Genomic DNA, 27,847 nt, shown 5'->3' with positions numbered 1-27,847 from the left:
ATTATAACTCTTGTTGAGTTTTATTTACATAATACTGTAGAAATAAGTTAATAATTAAGTTTAATAAATTTAAAATGAAATTATTAGAATGTTACGATCTTTCGATTTCAAATATTCACGTATGTATCTAGAATTCTACATTTGTAACTGTATATAAGCGAGAATAAATATTTATGTACTTAACTATGCATGCCATATGATTTCTATTTCACACATAGGTTTACAATATATTCTGTTATAATGCAAGTTATTTCACGATGATACATTAAAATATTTTTAGGTGTAATATCTTTTTATTGAATAAGAAAGTTGTGATAACGATCAAACAATCAATAAATGTACGCAATACATTTCTGATTAAAACAATTCTCGAATAATCTCGTTCTTTCTATCTGTAACTTCTATTCAGAAAATTTATTCAAAATATTATTTAAATAATGCACAATTCTGGTTTTCGTGAAAATCACTCTGAAGATAGCTATTGTGGGAAATAACGCATGCGCATTGCGCATGTACGTTTCACTAGAGAGCAGTAGTAACATGGAGGACATCTCTGTGAGCCACGTTTGAGCCTTTAGAACACAGATCTTTAGCTCATATGCTGCCTCTACTATACACATGTATACACATATGTATTTAGACTATACATAAACGTGGCGATATAGGTTAAATGTTTATAGTCTATGGTGGACTAACAGTGTTTTGCAATTCGTAGTTTAGTAATCTTTTGATGGCAGTGTTTCAAGTTGCGTGGTGCCAACGTCACTGCAAACATGAGTGGTAAATCACGAAAAGTGAAAAATCCATTATTATCAGCTGCTGGTGAAGGCTTTCCGTTTGAAAATTACACCGAAAATGCATTTTTGATGCCAGTTACGCCTGCTACACCTGCGGTACTCCGCGATGGTGAGTCTGTTAATGAAACACCTGGGTGGGGCTCTCACAGATTCATATTTTCCTAATCTTGACATGTGATAAAATGTATGAATGACATTTATCACAAAACTAATCATCATTATGTACGTTTTCTTGTTTTTTTGTTTCATTTATTTTCACACAGTTGCAGGTATCATTCGCATCTCGGCAAACATCTGTGCATGCATAATGTTTGTTACAAACCGAATATCGGTTTATTTCTTACTAGATTAGAAATTGTTTTCCAACCTAGATACTTTATTTATTGTACTCAATGCTTGTACGTATGTTGCACAATAAGTATAACTGTTTATTGAATTCTAATGATTCTGAAATTTATGTCAGTTTTGACCTTGTATGTATTTGTATGTAATTGTAAAGTAAACCAGTTTACCCTTTCTTTTCATTAATCGTGCAATACAATACAATTCTATTATAACGTAAAGTTCGTAATAGATTTTGTACATTAAGTTTTTCACTGTTCCTTTTGTTGAAATTTGTTTAATTTACAATTGCATTAAGTTGCAATTTATACTTTTACCATTAAAATTATAATGCTATAAATTTAAATTGAATTTGATTGTTCTTCAAATATTAAATAAAATCATTGTGTCTGTATATAGAAATAAGGTAATATCAACATTTATTAACAACAACTTATGTACATTATTGTAGATATAATTAACAGAAATGTATTTTAAATCTAATGTTAGTTTGTAATATTAACTTATATAATAGCAAGGATGAATATAAGCTACATCATACCACGATATATATTTTAGTACTGATAAAGAATTAGAAAGTAGTCCTTTCTGACTGCGTAGGTGGTCTTGATCCATATCGTTGTGTATAAGGCAAGTTGTGACTTTTCCTTTTTCGAATGCAATATATAATTAAGACAGTGATCGCAATAATGAATAACAAAGCTATCAATGCTCCTACTGTAATAGCTGCAATCTCAGCTTCTGATAAGTTGTTCCATGCTGGAAAGATTGATCGTATTTGTTTTATTATGAAAGATACAAATTCTTCATTTCTCCATAACTATATTATCATGTTTCTTAGAAAGTAATACAAATTCAGAAATATGTTTCTGATATGGGTGCCATAAAGTGTTGCATATTTTGTTCAAAGTTCATATTTATTTATGAAATAAGAAGTTATATCAGTAAATGTAACAGCAATGATGCAATAATTACCTGTGACATCTATAGTTATAGTGCTGTAATTATCTAATAAATCTATTGCTGTAATTTTAACTGTCTTATCACAACACGTAGCAGAATAATAGAATGTTACAGGGCTTCTCGTGCCACTAATAAATTCCGTACGTGGGTAAACATTGTTCAGTGACGACATCACACGTTTCAAACCTGTATAAAATATTTAACATTTTTTCCTTGTAAAGTTCAGAAAATTCAGTATAAATAAGATAATTTTTGTTCTGAATACCAGTAAATTTGTACTTCATAAATTAACCACGTGAATTTTTTGTAAACCAAAACTTTTAGAATATTAACACAGAAAATTATTAATAACACTGAATAGAAAAAACTATTTAGAAACCTTAATAAGTGCGACGTATTTAAAAATAATGTTTAAAATTAACCTAATGCGATCAGACCAGCAAGTATAATTTATTGCTAATTTCGTTTGTAATGGAAAAGAAGGAAAAAATATCGTTCGTTTTCAGATAAAATAGTGTGTGAAATTCAATTAATACCTGAGTCGTAATCTTGAATTGTAATGTCGACGCTCCAACGGGATTTATAGCATCGGTCTTTTACCAATTTTCCAGCGCAGTTATTATTGAAAGAATATTCGGTAGTTGGCTTTACATCATCGGTTAGCTAGATATTGTGACGTAACGTAATAAAATTTATAATGAAATGTTATTATCAGATTATCGTATTAATAGAAAATGTTATTTGATAAAAATGTATGTTATCGATAATAGCAGAGGTATTGATATTTTCATTCGTGAACTCTTCATCAAAAACATTTTATAAATGTAGTTATATATATATAGAAATACATTTTATAATGTTAATAGTTAAAATTAAAATTATTTAGCATTATTTTATGAAATCTTATTAAACCACAAAGAATATTTTAAGTTGTTACATAGTCTGTATTTTTATACAATATACATTTGCAAATGTATTTGCACGACTTTTATTAATGATTTAATAATAAGCGTGTCCATCACAAAATTTGAAATATTCAAGATTTTGTATGCTTTAATAAATTACCAAATGAAAATTTTAATTTTTAAGGATTTATTTGGTAGTGTTTCGTTTGGAAGATATATATTGTTATAATTAATCATTTTTGTGATTAACTTTTTCCAATGATTACCTTTGAAAGTGATCCTTTTACGTATAGATATACAGATTTTTCCTTTATTTCTGTACCCAAGATAAACAACGTGACAGTATTAGCTGTATCCGGTGCAGCATTATCAGGTACAATCAAATCTACCGCTACGTTGCTCACCTGTCCGGGATATATCCATGTACTAAAATATAAATAATTAGTAAATAATGAATAGGTTGTCATATCGCGTAACGAAAATCGACATGGAGCTAATAACTGGGATGGTATTAAAGTTATTCGACAACCAAGCATAAGTTTTGTTCATTTATACAGTAATGATATTCACTTAAGTTATTGCATTTTTTCACTAACATCTATAAGTCTATTTGAAATGTATAAGAAAATGTATACAATCTTTCGAAGTTGTTCCTATGTAGTTAATATTATATGATATTCTTATATAATAATTTAAAAATTTTTATTTGACTTTTGTTATTATCTCATATAATCTAATTATATAATTGATCATACGATGATATTAATTAATGTTATGATTCGAAATGAAATTCATTTTTCATGGTCAAGCAGGAACAGATCAATGAGATTGACGTATGAAGAAAGGATCATACGTATGGATGACGTGTAATTGATAACTACACATGCATATAAAATAAAACGTTCATTACTGGGATATTAGCAGAAGACAACCTTATTCATTGCATGTCATTAACTTATAAAAGTTAAGTAAAAGAAATAGATTAGTCTTGACTTATCATACAACAATGGTTAAAAAATAAAATAAAGGGGAGATAGATAACTTAAAATATAATTAATCGTTAAAGGCTATCATGGGTGAAATTCAAGTATAAACATAATATAACTTACTAGGCTGGTTGAATGTTGTACAATCTGAAAGGAGTGCTCTTTACTCTGAATACATATCTGACAGGCAAAATACAACTGTTCATCACATCAAATACTATTCTGTGTATCGTTCCTGGTGTAACAAGCAGATTGCTATTTCTGTTTACCTCTATAACCATCGTTTTCTCCTCGATAATATTTTCATTAGCATAGTTTGCCAATTCCTCGGATAGTTCACGATTATCTAAAGTTTCTATCATCCTCATAGATGTATCAACATTTTTTTGTATTGGTGTTCTGATATCAACGTCGAGGTTATCGATTACTCCAATAGAAGACTTTTTATGAGACTTATCCCATTCCTGAATTAATGACGTGTTATGTTTTACCATGTAAAAGTAAGAATTGCAAGTCAAATAAAATAAAATTAATTTCTTTCTATTGACAATATGAGGGAAATAATTATGTGTCGCTAATTTTTTTGTTTTATTTTGAATAGTGTTCATTTACGATTAGTGAATGTAAATTTGACACCTCATTGATTCGATTCTGAACTACGTAATTACCTTGTTATATCACAATTGGGAATAATATTATTCATTTACTTAATATTAATGAGAACTTTATTTTCTTTACCTCTATTGGGATCATTCTTTCAACAAATTTCTCATTTGAAGAGTTCGAAGTAACAGTTAAATTTTTATTAATATCTACGATAGTAACATACTCATACAAATTAAGCAGCATGCTTTCAGTACTAGAAGTAATCATCGACAAATCGTATTCTGTTGAAATTTCTTTCCTTATTTGTTTATTTTCATCTCGATCTTGAATAACATATTTTAGTGATCTTTCTCGTGTTATCTTTCTGTTCCCCACTAATTTGTAACTACTTGTAGCATTCAAATTTTGTTGTTCAACCACAGTTATATCAGAAATAATCGGCTGGAAAAATGTATTATAGGTTGGTGATGTTTCAGTACAATTTCTAGTTTTAAATATATTCACAGAATGATAGTGGCATATTTAGTATACGTTACCATTATTTTATCATTAAATGTCTCCTTTTCATCTTGTGATATATCTGCTTCTTTTTTAATGTTTGGACGATCATATCTATTCGCTTCATCGTTGATGTTTCCTGTAAGAAAGTAACTTAGATTTTATTATAGGGTGGTATGAAAGAATTCGAATATGTTTCTCAGTAGGAATTTATATAGGAATCTGAATTAACAAACAGATACGAATTTCGTCTATTTAGAAGATCGAAACGGAAATATCTGTTTACATTTTAAGTAATTCTCTTTCGTAATAATGTATGCATTTAAAAAGAGTTTAAGTATTTTGGAAAAGTCAAGATCTAATATTTAATATTATAACTAACATCTATGAAATACTTATTGGAAGTAATTTTGAATTGTTTGCTTTCTGTTGAATTTTAAAAGATGATATACTTCTCCTTTTTATTTAGATTACATTAACTTGCTCAAGGTAAATGTACAGATTAAAATTTGTGTATGATGCTTATGATTTCATTGTTTTCAATGAGATATTAAATGCCTGTATTTGAGTTCTGTGTAATTTTCGCAATCTAAACGAAAACAAACGATATGACGAGCATGTGTGTATTTATCACATTTGTTCGAAAATGTTGCATCTTTGATACATTAATTACAATATCTATAACATTATCTCCTAGCTGAATAGCAATGAACTAACGTATGTAAATTCTTCAGCTGATATTAATATTTTCTTCAAATTATTGTCGTCGATATCTTCTACCATTGAGAAACTTAAATAAACACGTGTGTGCATTAACGTAATATGTATTGATTAGAATTGTTCGAGAGATAGTAGAATCGAATTCGTTAGAAAAACATTTTTCAATTGTGTAATATCGTACACAATATTTGAATATTACTAACTTGAACTGTATTTCATTTCAAATTCGTAACATTCAAAGTCAAGTATCTTTAAACTTATTTCCTTTTAACTTTTAAACTTATGCAAATTCTTCGGACAATTTTGTCAAGATAATAGGCAGTATGTACTTAAAAACTTGAGAAATAGTTACTAATACAAGTAACTAGAAGCTAATACAAGCTTCCAGTTTAATTATCATCACTAAAAATAAGTATTACTTTAATTCTTGCAGTTATACGTGTAATGTCTGAATCACGGCGTGAACAACAATTGTTTTTAGCAAATCATGTTCCCGCAATAATTCGAACTTACGACTTACGGTTTGTTTCTGTAGAAGCTATGAATTGAAACTTAGCATTATTTCAATTTATAGCTCCTATCTCACTAGTTATTTCGAACGTACATTTACGAAAATTCATATTTTTTGTGGACTTTTTAACTTAAAAAATAGAATCTCAATAGAGACTTGTTCCATCTTTTAAGTATTATAACGGATACCGTACTGTGTACTTATATTTTGTATATTCTTTGATATTACGTAATACATCCTTTTTATTCTGTATCTGCACCTTTCAGTTTCTCGTATATGCATAATCATTCGCAGTCTAATAATCACATTTACATATGAAATAGTTTATTCAATACAACATTTCTTCCTTTTGAAGGGGCTCAATCAGAGATAAAAAAAGCCAGGTCCAATAAGATTTAAAACCGCCAACACATTTATCGTCAGTATCGTCGGTGAGATGAGACTGAATAAGACGACGATACGAACGTGTTGATAGCTTTAATATATGAAGCGAGCACGTAACGCGTACGAAATCAGAAACAAAGCACATAGTCAAGGTACAACCGATTTGGTAATAATAGAACAGTACATTTGCAGGTGGGTTAATTACGAATGCAGCCTGTGAAACAGAAATCGTGTTTTGTGCGTTCCCACACGTGTACGTAATTTTTTCGTTGTATCTGTTCTATTACGATGATTCATAAAGAAGAAACAAAAAGTAGGAGAAGGAATTGGCGAATCTTGATCTTCTCTTCCTGCATCTCGCGTGCGTCAGCTAAACGCGCGAGCTGGCTGATCAAAGGGCAGCCCGTCGCGTATTGCACAACTTTTCGTGTATCTCTGAGCCAGAAAACAACGTTTCGGTTGGCAGTTGTCAGATGTGCGGCGCGTCGTTAGCAAGTCTCTTCAACGCGTTACGACGTGGTGGCAAATACGAACGCGACGGCGTTTGCCGACAGTTCGCGATATAAGTTTACGTTAGTTAGACCATCGGGGTTGATCTGTCGGATGTATCTGGTCTTTGGAATCTGTTAAATTTCAAACGATCGCCACGCTTCCATTATTGTCGATTGATCGTCGTTTCATAAGGTTGCCTAGGTAAGCTCTCGATATCTTGGTAATTGGGAATTTTAATCCTTTACACTCGGAATGCCGGTTATTCTGATGCGACCTTTCTGTGTCGTAAATACGGGTCTCGTAAACTTAACCATTTCACACAATTATTAGGCACGAGCTTTGTATTTAGGAATATTTTCTTTTCCATTCAGAGGTATTGTCACGTAATTGATTCAGGTAAATGTCAAAGGCGTTGCATTTAGAAAGAGTTGAGAAATCAAATTTGGAAGTGATAAGAACTCGATCAGCGAATATCTTAATTCTTTCAGTATTAAAGTGGAACATTTTTATTTATTCTTTTAATTAGAGTTTTTGGTTTGAAATTCTTTCGCAACCACTCTTTCGAGTAATCATCCGAGCAATTGTTTCGAAATGTGTCACACTTATAAATTGTGAAATATAAATTATATTCTTACGCACAGCTATATATAATATGTAAATAAAGTAATCGTACATTTTTCATATGAATTTGGTATTTATTTACCGTGGTAATTAAGAAAGATGTTAAAATGCTTCCCAAGTGCAAACGGTTCAATACAACCGGATTGTTGTATCACAACAATAAGACAATAACCTAGTTGAATCATCGTCAGGGAATACCTCGATGGTATTCGAACGTAACAAGTGCACTTGTAACAGGTGTTCTAGCCGTATGTTACACAACAATAATGATTTTAGTACAACATCCTTGACAGTGATAGTAATTATATCAATGATTATATCTACTTAGTATCGCTTTTTTCGTTCGTGTTTATACGATGCTATATATATCGATGCTGAATATGCGATCATCTTTACATAGACGGCTGGAGATTTGGAGACACGTGTTAAATACATGAATTATTTTATTGTATTTATATCGATTTTCCATATATTGAGATAATTTTATGCACACTGTTCGTAAAAAGTAATGCGTAATTTGTATTCAGCTTTCTAAATTTAAATATTACTATTTTTATTTATTATATTTAAGGTCGCGCCAATCATTTTTTTAATAGCCATTTAAATTTAATATCTGTTTGAAAGATATGTTTTTATGCACCAAACGTTTCTGGTTGTTCGGGTATATTCGTAACGATACTTTCTTAATAAAAATTTTCCATTTATGGGCACGATATCGTTGTATGCTTATCTGCGGGTAGAGAGATTTGAATATAGTAAGCATTTTGGAATATCGTGGAAATAGATTTTTCACCCAGCTGTTTATACAACATCGTATCAGTGTTATATGTATTCTATCATACGCTTATATCATACTTCAATTATTTTACTCCTTTTTAATTGTAACATTGAAAAAAGAGGGATGTTCGTTAACGATTTAATTCTAAATATATAAATGTTTTGCAAATATCTTTTTAGATGGCGTTTCGTCACAAATATCGTTTAACTATATTGAAACTATACTATATTGAAACTATATATATTGAAACAAAGATTTCGCGTGAATTACATGATTTTGTGCAAACAAATGTTTAAATCTCGTTTTGTATTTAAATCTCTTATACATATTTACATTACCATGTCTTTGTAATTAACAATTGATTTAAAATCATACGTGTGGTGTTGCTTTTAATTCTGAAATTCTTATCGTTCTGCAATTTAATGTACACTACTGTTTCCATGATATTATATAACCTTCGAAATCCAAGTTCCTTTCACTCGTATGTAACAATTTCCTTTCTTATTATTTTCTTTATTAAGTCGCACATCAATCACAAGCATGAAGTTCTCTTTTGTTTTCCCTCAACTGTATTTTATTTTGCTGCATTTGCTGTCTAATGCTTGCTATGTATAAAAAGACTATAAACTTTTTAAATTTAATAAACGTACCGACCATATTTCTTAACTAAATACGTTCAAATATTATTTTCTTTAAAACGACGCCTTAAAGAGAAAAAATATTATACCTAAATTCGCACATAGCAAATTTTCTCGGTCGATTTTCTCGACAATAGAGCCTTAAAGGAAACAAAGTCTATTCTATATCTTCAATCTATTTCTTCACGTAGAATCATCCCTTCTCGATTATACCAACGAAGATCAAAGGGACACACCGTATTTAGATAATTCAAACTAAAAATTCTCACTCACCGTTCGATCGTAGATTAGGCGAAAACAGTTTGTCTACGTCGTTCTCTTCGTCCACGAGACCCTGCACAACGAAGCGATATTTCGAATCTTCCACCCCTACAAGTTTCATCCGCCACTCGCCAGGTGGCGCATTTCGTGTGTCAATTCTCACTCCGTTCGGTTCTCCCTTATGCGTCCAAGATATCGCCGTTACGTCCCTCGACACTGTTGCGTCTGTTAATTAATTAGAATATACAAAGTACGTGCACATAGCGGTCTGTTTCGCGAGTATTTCCCATCTTTGGCTGTATTCGCGAGAAAGACGTTCCTCGAGTATGCGAGTAATATTTCGGGATGGTTTCGAGCGATCTAACAGCTTGACGAGAAATGCACGATGAACACGCGCGAAATAATAATCGCTAGATTGGTGTGGCGATAGTATCACGATTATGCGTGCGAAACGAGGAGAATCGTTCGCTGTAACGTAACGAATGCGGCCGGAATTCTCCGAGACGACGACGCGGTCGATACGATGAACGGTAGGCTGGTTGAAAGTGTTCGTGAACGAGAGAAAGCCAGGGGAAAAACACTGGTGTTTCGTTCGATTGAAAATCACTCGTTAAGGTGGTTTCTAGGCGATTACGTACATAGGTGACTACATAGGATCGATCGTTTTACTCGCAGAAGATTCGTGTTATTTTTGCTCTGTGTGGGAAAGTTATTTAGGGTTAGCGTAAATGGCTTGGCAGTGTTCGTGAGTTAGTTCCAAACGTAAATGGAAATTTGTACGAATATCGGAAATAGGTTTATTGTGGAAGAAAAACCAAGGGAGAAGCTTCGTTTGATCTGAGATCATCTCTCGGGGGGACCTCTAAGTGGCTACGTGGATAGATCGATCGTCTTATTTACAGGGAATTCGTGTTATTTTTGCACTGTGCGGAGCAGGGTTTTAAGGTGAACGTAGTTGGCTCGTCAGTGTTGCGGGTTAATTCTTAATCTATGGAAATTCGTACGAATATCGTTAGTTTTATTGTGGAAGAAACACCAAAGATATTGGAAGAAAAACAGTGGTATTTCCTTTGATTTGAGACCATCCCTTTGAAGGCAATTCTAGGTGAGTAGGCAAATCGGTCGTTTTACCTACGAAAGATTTGTCAGTGTTAAAAGTTGGACAGTGTTTGCGAGTTAATGACGCATAGAGGTGCGTGGAAATTTGTGCCATATTGGTTAGGTTTACCGTGTTTGTAACAGAGTTGAAAATTTGATATGAAGCTAGTGAAGGAAAGAACAAAGAGATATCACAATCTAAGATTAGTAATTTAAAGGAAAAATAGTTGGTGTTTGTGGTCTTCGTTAATACGTTAACACAGTGATGGATACTTTTTGAACATAGATCTATAGCGATATAAATCGTTATCTTGCTGTAAACAGAAATGTAGATGATGTAAAATGACAATTTATTGTGTATATGTCAAAGAAAACTGTACCTACGCTAAGATGACCGATATCTTTTTTAGTACAAGTATGTTGTTCATCAGTTACACTTTTGTCGATACGACTTTGATAAGTATTTTTTATTAATTCGTACAGTATTTCTCATTTACATAAAACGAACTTGGTAAATGAAATCTTACGTTTCGCGTGTAATAAATATGCGTACGGCATAAATAACACGGCACATTGAACATGGACATGAAAATTGCCGAGTGCTATTAATTCACCTGCTAATCTACGTACTAAGGATCGAAGATTATTTTTAGTTTACAATGCATAACTAAATTGGACGTGTAGTATTAAAACACGTGGCCCGAGCTGCTATTGCGTCGACGTAAACGGATTTACGTTTGATGAACTGGTTGATTTGCTGCTAATTTGATTTATCGAATTGATCTTGACCTGCTGCGTCTCTAAAATTTAATCAAGCGTTTAAGATAAACTCACCCATGGGTATTTGAAGCAATGCGTTCGAAATATTTCCATCAATGTCTACGATGATTCGATGAATTGTACTGTTCACTAGGAAATTCGTTTGCGTCTGTCCGTTCAAATTATATTTTTCTGCTATTTTTATCTGTCGGAAAATATTTAAGAAACATTTGTTGTATTAATAAATATATTTAAATATATGTAACTGTGTATTCTGCTCAGACATTGACAGTAATAAATATATACAAAAAGATGTTCGTTAAATTATTTGATAATTTAAAATGAAATAAAAATTCATATAACGGTAACATTTTGCCAAGGCAATAGTATTTGTATAATACCATTAATTAATGTTCGTGTTATAGAATGTTCCATTTCTTGTTATTACGGAGAATTAGATATATAGATGTAGTTATTCTGTTGTTTATTTAATTAATTTTAAGATGTAACCCGAGATCTATAAAATATTCGTGTGATTCGGATATTGTGTACGAAGGATTAGTTCTATAAATAAATTTAATATAATAGAATAAATTTAAAATAATAGAAATAATGATTACGCCAGTAGGATCGATAACCCTGCTCCGATCGCTTTTATTTCTCTCGCTATTTTCCACGTTTGGTTGGAACTCTCTGTCTGCGTAATTCGAGGCAGTTCCTGTTTCAGTGGTGTTACAATTTAGGTCAAGGTAAATCTAAAAGCATAAAGAAGACGATGAGTGCTATTTAAACGGCAGCGCTACTATTGTAGAAATTTTGTTCAACCGTACCTGACAATTTTTGATGATGTTATTCAAATTTCGTGTATCCGTCGATTTTGTTTTTAATAGTAATTGCGAATGATCTTTTGGTCGAGATCGATCTAAAATATTTCAGCACGCGAGTTACTTTCTCATAGGTTTGTTGCTATTTAATCAATTTTATTGAAGCTTAGTTGAAACTGTGTCGAAAGTAGACAACTAAGCAGATTTGTTTGCCATACAATTAATTACTAATTACATAAAAACTATGATAATATAAATGTTAATAGATTGGAGTTAGGTTAAAAATTAAATCCATAAAGCATGACCGTTTTACAGTTTTCACATGTTGTTTTGAAATTATAATTACTTTTTGCATGTTAATGTATCTTACCTAACATGTCTATGTCATCAGTCCAGAAGACATTGATATATTGTTTATTGACTCCGTCCTTGTTGTATCTATCAATGCAGTACCTTTATGATAAATTGAAATTTTATTTTATTATTTACTATCTTAAATATATAATAAACAATGTTATCTAACATTTAATATCGTACATATTAATATCTTACAAGTGCACCGTAATCATCTAATGCACGTAACGTACGATTTAAGATCTAAGTTCTACGTTTTTTATAAGAAATGTGCTTCAAATCTTTTGAAATTGCCTTTAGAAATATGTTGATATACCGAGCAAATTCAAAGTCACTGATATGCGAGCCTACACCATTTCGCAACAATGTGCGTTTTAGTTACTTCAAATAAGTCGAATACATAAAATTCATTAAATATATGTAAATTTTTGTGATTCACTGCATTCTTGGACAAGTTACGAATTATCGGCTGTTTGTCATCAAGATAAGATCGAATATTTTAGTACAAGTTGGTTGGGTCACCACTAAAACAGTTATATGAATGATTTTTGTGAAATTTTTCTACATTTGCTCTTTATTCTATATCCCATTCATAATTATGTTTATGAAGAGTGATCACTTTGAATACTTAAGTCTCCTCTTGAAGATATGAAAGACGTTAAAGACTTCACTGTTCAAGGAAATTCAGAAAATATACAAATGCAAGAAAATTGATGTCTGGATTTAAAAATACTCATCAAAAGCCATATGAATATCAAAGAATTCATTCATCACGTCCCAATTAATGATCCTTTGATGCTCGATGATTCCATGCAAGAAAATTCCAAAGATCAATTCTTAACAGATCCTCGTGATCACACCTCACCTGGAACACGCGTCCGTAGAGGAAACTAAAATTCCATCGTCACCGGTATTTTCTAATTGTTTAAAAACTTCCTTATCCACTGAACGCTGTATTGAACGAATCCAATGAGGTGCCTGTGGAGCTTTCGAATCTAGCGATTGCCTGAAAAGCGTCCAGTTTTTTCTCGGATCTCCATCGATACTTCCAATAGGGTGCACAATTGACGTATCGTCGAAAACTATCGCGCATTTGATACACACCAAATAACAAACAAACAAGAACCAGAAACACGTTAACGCTGACATGATATCGTTCGATGTTTCGGGAACACTGTGGTCAGAAAACTGGTCGTAAAAATGAGGCAGTTACTTATAAAGTTGCGGGCGTAGCCGTTTATAAAAGGGTAAGGTGTCTTGTCAATTAGGTGGACGATAACGTGGTCGCAAAGTAAATCTAGGTGTAAACGCGGCATATTGCACAATCACAGGTGTTTGATGTGAACGCGTGTACAGGATGTGAGATCGGCTATAGAAATCGGTAATACGAGATCCGACAGGATGTCAGCACAATCGTACGCGTAAGAAAAGATACAGGCAATTATCTTTGTCATCGGCATTTACGTTCATTGTATCCTGTCCAATATTGACAGTTTGTGAATAATCCAGTCGAGGTATCAGCTTATTGAGGGATTTACGGTTAATGTAGCAAAGAATGAGATTGTGGATGGCTTTAGAACTGTAACAGGTTATGATTGCTGAGCTACGTCGTTTCTACGTCATGTAAATAGAGGATTTTCAGGAACTTGGGTAATTTATATAGCGTTGCGTCAGATTTTAAGCATCGAGATTAAGCACGTAGGTTTTGCTTCGTAAGAAGACAGATTTAAACTTGAGATTTTATTAAAGATTAAAGATAGAGCAGGGTTTGTTATTCTGTTCGGTATTAGCGCGAGGAATTTAGAGTGACGAAAAGTTAAAAATTATGCGTTCCTTGAAAAAGCGAGGTAACAGGTTTGTATTAAGGGTATTTGTTGTGATTAAAAGGTTGATATAGCTTGTATAATTTTTGTGGAATAATTATACTCGAGACATTATTGTTTTACATAAATAAGCAATTCATTTGTTAATTTATTCATACGTTAGATTTTATTAAATTTACAAAACTCTCATTCGGCGATGGTTTTCATGATTTACACGTATAATTCTGTCTAGTAAGATAATATTAGATTCGTTGCTTTCTAACATGTATGTGAATAATTTGTTTTGCGTGAAATCCAAACGTATTTTAAATAAGAATTATAGGGAAATATAATCCTATTCGTATCATTATCAATCTTATTATTCACCATAATTAATCTCGATTTATTTCAGAAAAGAAACACTTCCGAAGAAAATTATCATAAAACTGTTTTATACATTCTAAAATATCGTCGAATTTTCCGTTGTTTTCAGGTGCTGAACTGAACAACTTCGTAGGTCAGGAGCCGGCGAGTTTACAGAATTCAACGACATCGACAACTGCAGCCGATGCGGATAGTGAATTCACGCCAATACCCTTGCATCCTGAAGAAAACAAGAATCCACCGAGTCAACCAACGAAACAAGGATACCTCACCTCCATTCTTTCCTCCTTGCCGAATTTATCATTGTCATCTATTACCGGCGACAATTCGACATCTCAAGCGAATCAAGGAGTGGAGAAAGTAACCGGTGTACAGAATACAAATCCTTATGTGCCTTCGAATGATCGTAACTCGTTGAGGGATACGTCACCTCCTGTAGTCGCCAATTTTCACGATCCTCGACGCACGAACTTTGCAGGATCCGTCGAGGTTAACTCTGGAATTAGCGGAAGTTTGTCAGCCCCGCCACAACCGACGGTGCCACCTACGCTTCCTTCGTCAACAAATGGTAAATTTGTTAGGTTTCTTAGAAAGTTACGAATATTAGGAGTACTCAGGTAATTGGCTTAAATAAATAATACATAATATAATAATCCTTTTTCTTTCGTTTCAGGACCCATTTCATATCGGCTTGGCAGTCAAAGACGTCTTAAATACGCACCGCCGCCCGATTTAACATCAAACGCGTCCAAACAATATTCCGCCCCTGTAACTCAACCGTTAGCCATATCGAATATCGCAACACCTAATATATTCAATCCAAACGAATCTATCGCGCCAGTTCCAAGTTACCAACCCGTTGAAACGTCGATTTCCACCAATTCACCGTCGTTACAACGTTCCACGCCGGAGTATCTGTCACAGGCCAACTCTTTGCAAGAGTCTTTTAGGTCCAGTCCAGTGGCAGCGACAGTTCCTTACAGCTCTACCGGCACTTCGCGAAGTGTAACGCCTCAAAATCAAAATTCGGGTTCCGAAACTGTACCTGTCGTCGACAGACCAAACGTTCCTCTGTCGTCTGCCCGGACAATTCCTCTGCAAGTTCCGGAACCGATTACTCCACAGAATACTCCGGCTAACGTTTCTTACTACGCGTTTGACGCATACGCTGGTCAACGAGATTTCCCTCCGAAGACGGTCAACTTAGAAAAAGAACCGGTGGTAGCGAAGAGTCAAACAGACTCGCCTTTGTCAGTTTTGAAGGACAGTACTGTAAGACCCAGCGCGGAGGCGAAACCTTCTGTAACCTTTGCGCCAGTGTCTGCGGTTCAAGTTTCGGAGAAGTTGGAACACTTGCTTGCCGAACGAAAGGAAGATTCGCCGGATCTACCTACCGAGACGTCAACGAAAGTCGAGGAAAGTGCAAAACAGTGTGAAATCGCTGAGAGTTTCGACGATGTAAATTTAACTAGTGCTGAAGACAAGTACGATTTACCGAAATCTGACGCGTTGAGCAATGCGTTTGTAAGACAAGAGGCTTCAGAGGCGATACAGCCAACGGTACCTTCCCAGGAAGTGCACACAGATCTCGAAAAGTTCGATGCACCGCAGAGTCATGGTGTTCCATCGAACGTGCAACCCCCACAACAATATTATCAACCCCAGTCTTTCGCATCGAGTGGTGACGTCTTTGTGGGAAAGCTGCCAGACCAGAGGTTGAGTTCTTCTGCAGCGGTTGCTTCAGTCGCCAGCACATTCCCCGGTCCCTCGAACAATTTCGCACAATCTGCGAGCTCGTTCTTCGCTACGCCGAAGGAAGATACCAGCTCGTTTTCTACTTTCCAGTACAAAGAACATAGCACGAATGCCCCTGTAGACGTATTTTATTCGGGAAACGATTTGCAACAAGTGTCGTTCGGTAGCTCGATCGATTCCAGTTTCGTTAGTCCTTCGATACCCGCAGCTCAGTCGCCGTGGGACGGTAATCAAATTTCTCAGACTGTGATTGCAACATGTAACGCGTCTGCTCAACAACCGCAACAGCCTTTGTTTTACAATCCCGCACAATTTCAAGAATTACCGCAATACGCACCTGCAAGCCACTTGCACGCGCCACCGGTGCAAAATATAACAACGAACCACGCTCATCACTATTTCAATAATTTCGCTGGACCAACGAAAACGTACGATATAACGAGTGGAATTGGCATTGAATTTCCTACTACGTCTCCTGTGACGGCAACCGTACCTGAACCCACAGGTTCGGCTACGCTGAATCCAGTCCAGATGTCAGTTAACCCGTTGGGTGGACGCGACAACACTGACGGTGTTTCTAATATTCAGAACTTGGTGAGACACGCAATCGTATTTATATGATATAATTTGTATTTTATAATAATTCCGTGAGATTATTTTTATCGTTATATTGCTATCTTTTTGTGCATTTAATGAATGTCTACAATATACAAAAACATACAAAATACCACAATAATACATCCACAATAGAGTACTGTTTGTAATTTCTAATAGATAAAACGAATCCCTATTTAAGTTTTAGCTGTTCATATTAAGATATAGGTTCGTAAGTCTATCCATAACTGTTAGGTCGGGCGACTCTCTACTTAGGCCAGGCCAGAGGCCACGGGCCAGATGGGAACCTTATGTCCGCTCATCCTTACTGCGTACCCTCAGTAGCCTTAAGTACCCATCATAAATCCCAGTAATTTGTTAGCTAAAGTCCTTCAGACCCAAAAATTATCTTCTTTCCAAATTACTTTCTACAGACTATTATCTACTACGGCTTGACAAAGGAAAGATAGTTTTTCTCACATACGATGCTTCCTACTAGCAACTTTCTATCGAAGGCGGCTAAGACCCTTCCTAGTCCACCAACCTTCGTTTAACCAATCAGAAGCAATGTATACTGCCCTCACTTTACTGACCAAAAATGTTATAAACAAATCCGATGGTCCCGTGCGTTAGACACACCCATCGCTAGCTTTCCTCTGAAACAGCATCGTCACCCAACTTTAGTTCTTCTGCGACATCAAAAGGGTTAAGTCAAGAAAAATCCAACGCCTAATATCTAAGTCTAAGCACAACGCTAGAAAAGTATAACTCACATCAACTATCTAAGTCGGTTCTCGGGAATATCGAACATTCACTTCCTCTATTAGGTATCCTCTAGTGCTACGTCCACTATAACCAAACTCTAAGAGCCTTGTTCTATCCTCAACGAATATTGTGCCAATGTATCGCGTCTCTATAGGCTAACTCATTGTCGACAATATATATTATAAGCAACGGTGTAGCTTAAGTAGAAAAAACATATAATTTATAATTCTATGAATCACAGTGTTATACTAACTGAATCACCCCTATTATCTTAACGGAAATCAGGGGATCGATCAACTCATTTACGACTCCCGTCGACGTCTCCCCTCGCGATTGCGTCTCCCCGCGATTGGTCGAAAATACAATAACCGTTATCTAACTCATAAGAATAACATATTCTTTTAATCCATGATTGTTCTATTAAGAGAATATTTTTTATTTATTCCATATTTTATGTATTCTATATTTTGCGATTAATTTTAGGCTGCTGGCTCTATGGATAAACGCATGCAGTACAGAGGGGTGTATCACCATTGGTTTTATCGCAAGAAGGTGGAACACAAGGTGCTATGGCTTCCGTTCTCCATGCAAGACAGCTTGCGTTTAGAAGACGTTCACAACTCCAGCGAAATCACCCCTGAAACGACAGTTGCTACTGACGGAGGTCGTTACGACGTGGACATTTTACGTCGTCAGAGATCCCCCGTTTATTGGAGTGGAGAATCGACGGAAGTGAGACGATGTTCTTGGTTCTTCAAAGGACCAACCGAGTCAAAATACGTTCCTTACGACGAAAGCATTGCTGCCAAACTCGAGGAAGAATATAAACAAGCATGTCTGTCGAACAGTTGGAACCGAAGGATCGACTTGAACAGCGGAGAATACATCATCTTTCACAGTGCCACAGTTCAGGCCCATTATTTGACAGCTGCATCACCAGAATTGGCAGCTTCGTGGGGCAATAGCGCGGTAAATTATACATACTACTGTATCCTTTTGTTGTTGTACTGTTTTTTTATTTAAACGTATCATTTTCTTTTTTTATTAATATTCCGCTGTATCAATGTCCTATTAATGTGTTCTATTAATGTATTAATGTGTAATTAAACTGAGATCGAATATATTAACGCATTACAGTCTGTCGTTGGGTGTAGAAAAGTTAATTTTGAAAAGTAGATTAAAATTTAAAAGCGCGCAAAAAAATTGATATTTATCTGATATCAGAAAGAATTACTGTAAAAAAGTATTGCTTTTTAAAAAGCATTCGGAATTAATAAATTTTATTCTATATTGTTTTTTTTTTTTTTTTTTGTTCATACATATAATAATAATCCCCCATCGATCTTTCTAATTGGAGATTAGGAAAATTTATATATATGTCACAAGTTGTTCAAAGTCGATTTTCCCAAAAACGATGTCTCTAACGCAATTTTGTTATTATTGATTTTCCTTTGTCCGTTTGTATCATGAATTGTAAGGCACCTTGTATTAGATAATTATTTTGTATGTATAAATGTATATGCTAATTCTGATGTTTATTTTATACTGTTGTCTCATATATTTGTATTTTGGGTACGGAGATTAAAAGTATTATTTGATCTTTTAGTCAACTAAATATACAAATATGTGCACATGAATTCTAATGTGTCTTAAGTAGTATGCATCTTTAAAAATTTGTTCCTTAATAATAGAATTTTCAATGTGCTTTAACATTTATATTCTGTTTTGTTTTAACTATTGTGTTTAATCTTTTTATTGTGTGTGTATGATCACGATATTTTATACTAAACACTTTAGGTAGATGCTTATTTTTTGAATGCCACACTTTTTCAGTTTATGCTAAATTTGACATTTAAGTATTTTGCCAATTATTTTCGAAGTATTATTATGCTACATTTTAAAATAAAATTCAAATTTGAAATAAATTAAAAGAAAAGATACATCTTAAATGAAGTTATATTTTATGGAAAATATAGTTTGTGGTCAAATAAAAAAAAAAATGACTTTATTTTGCATGCTCTATAAATTAAGAAGAAGAGTACTTAATAAATTGTATACTTGATGATTTAAATATATTTTAGGCTCTTTGAACTAAATCTTTGTTGCTGGAAGAATTCGCTATAATTTCATTAGCATAGTAAACAATTTATAAAATAATCGTTGATTTTCTAGCTGTCGTTCAGCGCATTATAAACTGCTGTCTTTGCAGGCATGTCACGCATTCATTTTTATTCCGATTATTTTCTTTTTTATTACGCACGAATGGTTCTGTTGAAAATGTTGAATCGCAATTTGTACAGGGCTCAGAGGACAGTGCATATTTACAGGGTGCTGGTAGTAGGCCTAAGGTGATAAAAAGAGGCCTTGACGAGTTCCACATCGAAGACGGCGAGCCTGAGAAAGTGGATCATCTTCTGTTCATCGTTCATGGCATTGGAAGCGTTTGTGACTTGAAATTCCGAACCGTGGAAGAAGTTGGTACGATCAGAATTACATTTATAAATTTTCAGTATTCCTTTAAATGTAAACTTATAGTATCTCTAAAAATTCTACTTTCTTAGTGAGGAAATTCTGAACGACATGATAAATAAAAAGTAATATTGTGTTAAATTCTTAAATGTATGAAAAATAATTTTATACTTTTACATGGTAAACAAGTCTGGTACTAAAGCTTCTCGAATAATAAATAATTAATATATCTTACTTGCATTGGTAATAAGTTCAATGTAATAACAATTTAATGGTGCTACTAATAACTCGTGTTATGGATTTACAGTCGACGAATTTCGAAGTATTTCGGTACAGTTAGTCCAGTCACATTATCGAACCGCCAGTGAACAGAGAATCGTGAATAGGATAGAAGTTTTACCAATCTCGTGGCACACGACGCTTCATTCCGAGGATACTGGAATCGATAAAAAATTACAAGCAATCACTTTGGAGAGTATACCGAAATTACGACATTTCACCAATGACACATTGCTCGACATACTTTTCTATACTAGTCCCGTATATTGTCAAACCATCACAGAGACGGTTGGAAATGAAATAAACAGACTAGCCGCTCTTTTCAAAAAACGTAACCCAGATTTCGATGGTGGAATATATCTGGGCGGCCATTCTTTAGGTAGTTTAATTTTATTTGATCTTCTGTGCCATCAGAAACCGCTGTCGAATAATACATCATGTGATGACAGTGAAACTAACGAAGAGCAAGTAAGTAAATCATGTTTACTCGATTTTGCAAGGGGAAACGTAGAAAAGAGAATTTAGAGAAACGATCGAACAAGTCTTTGATTAAAGAATGCGTGAAGAAACCTTTTTATTTATTGTCATTTTTGTATTTTGAGAAATTATTAATTTCAGAAAAATCTTTCTTGTTAAAGTTGCCGATGAAAACCAATTTTCATACGTTGCTTGTATACCTATTACTCGACGCATCCAGTCAGAATTAATTTTTCTAAATTCTTGTAACTTCATTTATTATATTACATTACACTTTCATATAAACTGATAGTTCTGAATATCTTACGGATCGTTTAAAAATTAGAATAGTACAGAATATGTCTTTATATATCGTTCAAAAGTTTTTGGATATAAATAGTGATATTTAAACTGTGAACTCAGTGTCAAAATCATTCAAATAAACGCGTCTCAACGCGAATACGGTCGAACAATAATTATTAAAAAGTTAATCATAAACTTTTATTATCACTCGAACTATTAACTTACTTTTAGTTTATAACGACAGTTTAATTTTGTTTGTTTCAGAATCAAGAAAATATCGATCCCTCTCAATTATCTGGTCATGTAGCGAAACGACGTCTCAGTAAAAAGATAAGCTACGTAGTAGGTTCTGCCGGAACGGGTCAGCCTTATATACACTATACACAGTTACATTTTCACCCACGTGCCTTTTTCGCTCTTGGTAGTCCAATTGGTATGTTCGTGACAGTTCGTGGCATTGATATGCTCGGGGAAGACTTCGCATTACCAACGTGCCCCGCTTTTTTCAACATATTTCACCCGTTCGACCCAGTAGCTTATAGAGTCGAAGCACTCATTAATCCAGATGCTCCTAAATATCGACCAATGTTGATTCCCCACCATAAGGGACGTAAGAGAATGCATTTAGGTAAGTGTTCATTTGAGACCTACTGTGATATACAAAATCTATTTCAGATCAATTAAACAATTCTTACTTTACATTTCAAAAGGAATATTTTAGAGCATTCTAGTAACATATTATTTGTGGTACGGTTTTATTTACTTGTCGTGTCTTTATATGCAATAAAATTCATTTCAACATTCTTTTAAGTATCTCTACATTTGTTTCCATTAAAAATTTAATGTTTCCGTAAATTAATATAAAGTTGATTTATAGTTATGCATTTTCAAATTGTAATTTAAAGTTAGTATAGAGATTAGTACAAATTTACTAATATAAAACGAAGCAGAATTCTTTATAATATTTTGTAAGAATTTCTTTTGAAGCATTTTCACCTCTATTCATTGCAAAATATGTCACGGAAGTTTTAATGTGATAAACAATTTATAAATTGAAAATAGTGATAGGTATTCGACCGGAGATAAAATTAGGGAAATAAAAAATACGTAAAAAATGTTGCCATAATTTGTGTATCTTGTAGAATTAAAGGAGACAATGGCGCGGGTCGGCGCGGATCTGAAGCAGAGGCTACTGGATTCCGTAAGAAGTACATGGAATTCTGTCTATCAGTTGGCAGTGTTTCACAGATCAGATAATAACACACTCGAGCGTGAAATAGATAAAGTTATGGAAGAACAGTTGCAACAAACAGTTTCGGATCAACAAACTAACGACGATCTCGATGTTGAGTTTAAAGTGGGCAACCTAAATGGTGGGCGAAGAATAGATTACGTCCTTCAAGAAGCTCCGTTCGAGTACATTAACGAGTACATTTTTGCATTGACAAGTCACGTCTGTTACTGGTTAGTAAAATTTTTCAAATCGTATTAGAAGTTATTGAAAAGTCTTCATTGAAGGCTTCACGCAAAACTTCGTGTATATAAATAGCAAATTAATTATTACTTAGATTACTTGACAAAGTTCTTGAGTTTTATAAGATAAATATTTTTTTATCGTTTCCCTTTATCATTTATGATAAAGAGTTTAAAATAGTATGTACTAATATTTTCATATATTAATTTATATCTTTATGAACACGTCTAAAGGAGTAGAACTTAGGCAGAGATTTGCTTGACCCTCTAAATATTATAACGACTACTGTACTTTTTGTGCAACGCTATTATGTGTATTCTATATGTTTTTGCACCTTTAAATTTCCCATAGATGCAAACGCACTCACACTCTTCCAATGAGTATTGTAGGTACTTTGTAGAAAACTCTTAATTAACTCAAAACGTTATATATTTTTGTCTAGGGAGTCTGAGGATACTATGCTGATGATTTTAAAGGAAATATATGGCTCCGATGGCATTCAGACAGACGCACAACTTCCACAGCAAACGTTGTGCGTAGAACGGCTGTCCCCATCGCCAACCTTGTCGTCGTCCTCTAAATGTGACGGGATACCGCCTATGGCACGTGTCATTGGAATGAATCCTACTACACCTATATCTGAAAAACCTGTTAGCCCACCGCCTAAAAGCGGATTTATTAAAAAGTCATGATCAAAATGGAATCGCTAAGTTTCCTGGAAACATTTCAAGATAACGAAAGGCAGGGCGATGTTCAGAATTATGCAATCGCTACCGATCAGGTTGATGCGGGCATTTTACCTGACGCTAACGCTAGTTACAAATTTTACGATTACTGAGAATCAAATTTTCCTGTTTCCTACGAGGAGATGTTATCAAATCTGCGCTATAGCGTCGTAAAGTATTGTCCAAATGGATTGTTCCTCCGTGTGTTCTCAAATACGCCGTTTAGATTGGTCGACCTATGTGACAACGTTCAAGTATCAAACGATTAACTAAAAGCATCGTGCATTAAGAAGCGATTTAAATGAATTATGATACTCTAAGTCCTAGGCAAACTGTGAAAATTATACATATAGGATTGAAGTGTTGGTCTTAATTTGATATACACGGTACGTTGAAAAATATTGCAATATTCATCGAAGGAATTTGAAGGATACTAACATAGGACAAGCGAACGCGAGTGAGAGATTTGTAATACAAAAAAAAGGTTATATATAATATAAGGATTAATCACATATTGTTTATTGTAAATATATGATTTATAAATGAATACAAGTTAAATAGAGTGAAGTTTTTCAAAATGTGCTTGCATTATGAGAATTTAACTCTACGTTCTCATTAATGTAAGGATTTTAATAAAATACCATATTCTTCTACTTGTTAGATTTATTATCGTCTCGCACCTAGCCCCTCTATACCTTTTTATTTCTTGTATGGTATGGCTACTTTTTCGTAATCTTTGTATTCGTTGTCAAGTTTCACAGTTTCATTTATTTAACGTGTGCTTCAAGAAACGAGCGATTTTGTTTGTACGTCTTATTTCGAAAAGATTTTTCACTTTTCATGTACCTTCCATTCACAGTTTTGACAAGCTTCTGTTAAAAACGAAAAAAATATTTACATCAAGCTTTACACTAATGCATAATGAAAAAAGAGAAAGAATGAAACGAGCCAATAAAATACATTAAAAACATTAAACATTAAAAAACATTAAAAAACATTAAAAAACGGAACATTAAAAAACGAGATTAAATAGTTTTATATTCTTGTTAGATTAATATCAAGAGCAAGTTGCTGAAATTAACATGAAGAATAGTTGTCGGAAAATACTGTTTTACATGTCACATCAGTAACTTCCAATTATCCCGTCATACTTGCTAACATACTCGTATGCCAATTCAACAATTCTCTACGTATTTCACTCTTTTAGAATTGTACTTTCAGTGTATTTGTATTCGTCATCAGGATCATTCCGCGAGACGAACCAGGCGCGTCCCTTGTCGTTCATTTTCGTCTTGTAGAAAAATTCCCTCATGGAATTGTTAATCTCCGGTCAGGTGTTCCATGTCCTTTGGAACGTTGCTACACGTCCCGCAGGATCATCGAATGGTGTTAGCTTATCGTGCGAGCAGTTTTTAGTTAGCTGACATAAAAAAAAGAGTGGTTCGGCACATGCACGGGTATCACGAAACGCTAATTAATTGCGATGCAAGCCCACAGGGTCTACGGGCGCTGCTTTGCATTTTGCGTGCAGGCCCTCGTAAAACTACATGGCTGTCAGCCCGGGCGAATTTCAAGATGATTTATCGTCTTGGCAAAACTAAGTTTTTCGCGATACTTCGCGGAGGTTCTGAAAGGCGCGGGCAATGCCTTTATACATGCAACTATACTCGGTGCTGTTGGTTTACGCGGCTCGACGTCGTTGATCGACTTGTGTTTTATGTTCCTTCCATCCAACTCTGGCCACTGCTCCAACATGTTCCCTCTTCTCGCCTCTCAAACGTCGTTCACTGAGTTTCCCCGTTGGCTTTCACGCGAAATGCTTTTGCGTCGTTGAACTATTATATTATCGGTATTTATGCAGGATAATGACCACCTCCGGCGCTAACTTTGGTAGCACGGAAACTTATCACGTTGTAAATATACGTATGTATTTGAATGCGATGGAGTCGTGTAGATTGCACGTCGAATACAATTTTATGCGAGTCACGGTATTTCTATTACTTCGTGCGATCAATTCGAATGAAAAATGGAAAAAGGAAGAACCGGTGACCATAAAAATCAAACGAGATTAAGTTTCTTTTCTACCAGTTATTGCCTTGTTATATTCAGCGTTTGAAAGCTCGCGCGAGATCATTGATCCAACGTTCTAAGAGATTATAAGGGACAACATGTAATTCTGAACTGATTACGTTGTTCTTTTGTGTTACATTGTATTTTATGCTATACATACGTGCAATTTTTGAATGCAACATTTTGATTAATTACATTCGTTTGCTTAATAATTTGCACCAACAATGTGTCCTAATACTTACGTGATCTAAGTACGTGTATAATGTGTACTATTGTTTTATTTGTATTTTAAACAATCCATTTATGAACGTAACGCGTTATTTAAATAACGCGAAATCTGTTATTCGTGGAAATATGAAAAAGAACGTTATGACGAACGATTATCATATTAGCTTCCTCGCGTATCGAAATGATCAAATCCAACATTATCTTTCGTTCGTGTGCGCTTGTTTACGATCATGTTACAACGTAAAATTGTAATGCGCTACCGAATACAAGATTTCGCTTCACTGTAGAGAAGCAACCACATCAGAGGAGAGACGTTTATGTCCAGCTGTTGTAGCAGAAAGTAAAGTAGAGGGTAAGATTTTACAACGAGCCTCGGCTGGAGTGATTTATATTTTGAAAAAGCTGCATGACGTTTACGATATCTAGTCGCAAATTATTTATAGCGGCTGCTTGTGTCGAGAGGAGCTCGCGATCCGTATCTTCCTTTTGTTAGAAGATTCTCAGTGATCGCAAAAACGACAAAATTCACCTCTGTGTATAAAAATATACTTTGAACTTTTGCGAATTATCTATTGTCTATCCAATTATTTCAAATGGTTGAAAGTAAATGTTGACTTTGAAGTTGAATTTATCGCAGATACTTACGGTTAGTTCGAAGTTCATTTCACTTTCGCAGTTTCGACGAGATTATTAAAAGGGGAAAAGTGCGGGTAAATTGAGTGCAACTTCGTCTCTAATGTCAATGACATTCACCGCTGTTCTAGTCTAACTGCGATTATTCTAGGACAGCGACAGAGAAATTAATAGCACAAATTTAGTTTTTAGATTTCAGATTTCAAACTTTCACGATGGTGAAATGTCACGATATTTTTGGTTCTCTGGTTTTTCGCAAAGTGCACGAACGCTTCCGAGGAGCAATGCATATTTAGTTTCAGTTCACTTTAATCCGAAAAGAACGTTTACCTTTTTGAAAACCATGCTACTTCTGCTTCCACTTCTTGGGAATACGACGACAACGCATGGACGTTAATAATTCTTGACGTAATTTTGAAAGTTTGGATTTTTGCCTGTTTCCATTTTGACTCTCTCGGCGGGTCAGGCTACACAGCTTTCTGGCACGAATCCATTTGTCGCTCTTTTCTGGAATCATAAACCGCTCCCCGCTTTTCTTTATCAACATTTGGCGATCAAATTCGAGTTTCCAATTAATCTTCGACTTTTGGCCAGTACACGCATTTATGACCGCCTTAACGTGGACCAGCATTTGCTAAAATAACGTGCTGACACTGATAACAGACTCCCGAAATTGTTCGTATTCTCTTATTTTCCGATTTATTTTCATGTTTTTCAACGTGTTTTACGTTTGGTTATTTCTGCAACGATGAATATTTTTATCAATATTTGAACCGAATTAAACGATCATCTTTTATCAATTTTATTTAATAACAAATACTGTATCAGTCAGATATGTTTGTATTGGCCTGTATTACGTTTCTAGATGTATAATCGTAAAATAATTTTGTTTTGCGAATTTAGTAATATTTTTAATACTTATCCTTATACGTTACTTTCAACGTTATTCTTATATTTATTATTATTTATTTTTATTCTTCCATTGGATTCCATTGATAAATGAATAATGGATAGGCATTAAAATAAATAATTATCTTTCGGTTGTATAATATGTTTTTGCTTACATGTTTCGTTTCGTTTCGAAAATATGTTTGTTCAGAAAATATCTGTTCCCGTGGAATTTTTGCGGAAAGGAATGTTACTTTTCTTTAAAGGAACTTCTTTGAAAAGTGTTCTCATGGAACAGATATTTTAAAATCTGTGTAATAAAAGTTTCATGAAAACAAGATATCTTAGAATATATATTCTAGAAAAGGTTTCATGGGATAAATAAAAATACCAATATATTACTAATATTTTACATACTAGTTTTATTTAACAATATCATATTGTTCATATGGTTATTTAGTTAATGGTATATAAATCATAACATG

General features: G+C 34.1%; 2 protein-coding genes and 1 long non-coding RNA gene across 5 annotated transcripts; 1 reads left to right on the top strand and 2 right to left on the bottom strand.

Moving 5' to 3' along the window:
- The first annotated feature begins 526 nt into the window (after positions 1–526).
- On the top strand, positions 527–24,105 carry LOC138182198 (SEC23-interacting protein). 2 transcript variants are annotated; one of them, XM_069117791.1, is made up of 9 exons: positions 527–906; positions 14,833–15,291; positions 15,397–17,072; positions 18,321–18,806; positions 20,165–20,315; positions 20,614–21,053; positions 21,609–21,972; positions 22,487–22,808; positions 23,261–24,105. In XM_069117791.1, the coding sequence occupies exons 1-9, from the start codon at positions 774–776 to the stop codon at positions 23,508–23,510; spliced, it is 4,281 nt and encodes a 1,426-aa protein (XP_068973892.1). In that variant the 5' UTR covers positions 527–773; the 3' UTR covers positions 23,511–24,105. The 2 variants fall into 2 exon arrangements, with proteins under 2 accessions (XP_068973892.1, XP_068973891.1); XM_069117790.1 differs by having other exon boundaries at positions 20,138–20,315.
- On the bottom strand, positions 1,249–13,686 carry LOC138182613 (uncharacterized). Its single transcript, XM_069118645.1, has 13 exons — positions 13,403–13,686; positions 12,554–12,636; positions 12,190–12,281; positions 11,980–12,114; positions 11,435–11,564; positions 9,515–9,727; positions 5,136–5,236; positions 4,732–5,040; positions 4,117–4,457; positions 3,274–3,433; positions 2,639–2,765; positions 2,115–2,288; positions 1,249–1,898 (listed from the first exon to the last, which is right to left on the bottom strand). Exons 1-13 carry the CDS (start codon positions 13,684–13,686, stop codon positions 1,711–1,713), a joined length of 2,337 nt encoding a protein of 778 aa, XP_068974746.1. The 3' UTR covers positions 1,249–1,710.
- Positions 24,047–26,936, bottom strand: LOC138182199 (uncharacterized). 2 transcript variants are annotated; one of them, XR_011173740.1, is made up of 2 exons: positions 26,805–26,936; positions 24,047–24,415 (listed from the first exon to the last, which is right to left on the bottom strand). It is a non-coding gene; the product is annotated as an uncharacterized LOC138182199 (long non-coding RNA). The 2 variants fall into 2 exon arrangements; XR_011173741.1 differs by lacking the exon at positions 26,805–26,936 and adding an exon at positions 24,651–25,615.
- Between the last annotated feature and the right edge of the window lie 911 nt (positions 26,937–27,847).

This window comes from Bombus flavifrons, chromosome 8 (assembly GCF_040668555.2).
Source record: "Bombus flavifrons isolate JBK064 chromosome 8, iyBomFlav1_principal, whole genome shotgun sequence".
NCBI classification, from domain to species: domain Eukaryota; kingdom Metazoa; phylum Arthropoda; class Insecta; order Hymenoptera; family Apidae; genus Bombus; species Bombus flavifrons.
The sequence above is the reverse complement of the archived record's forward strand: the minus strand, read 5'-3'. Positions and strand labels throughout refer to the sequence as shown.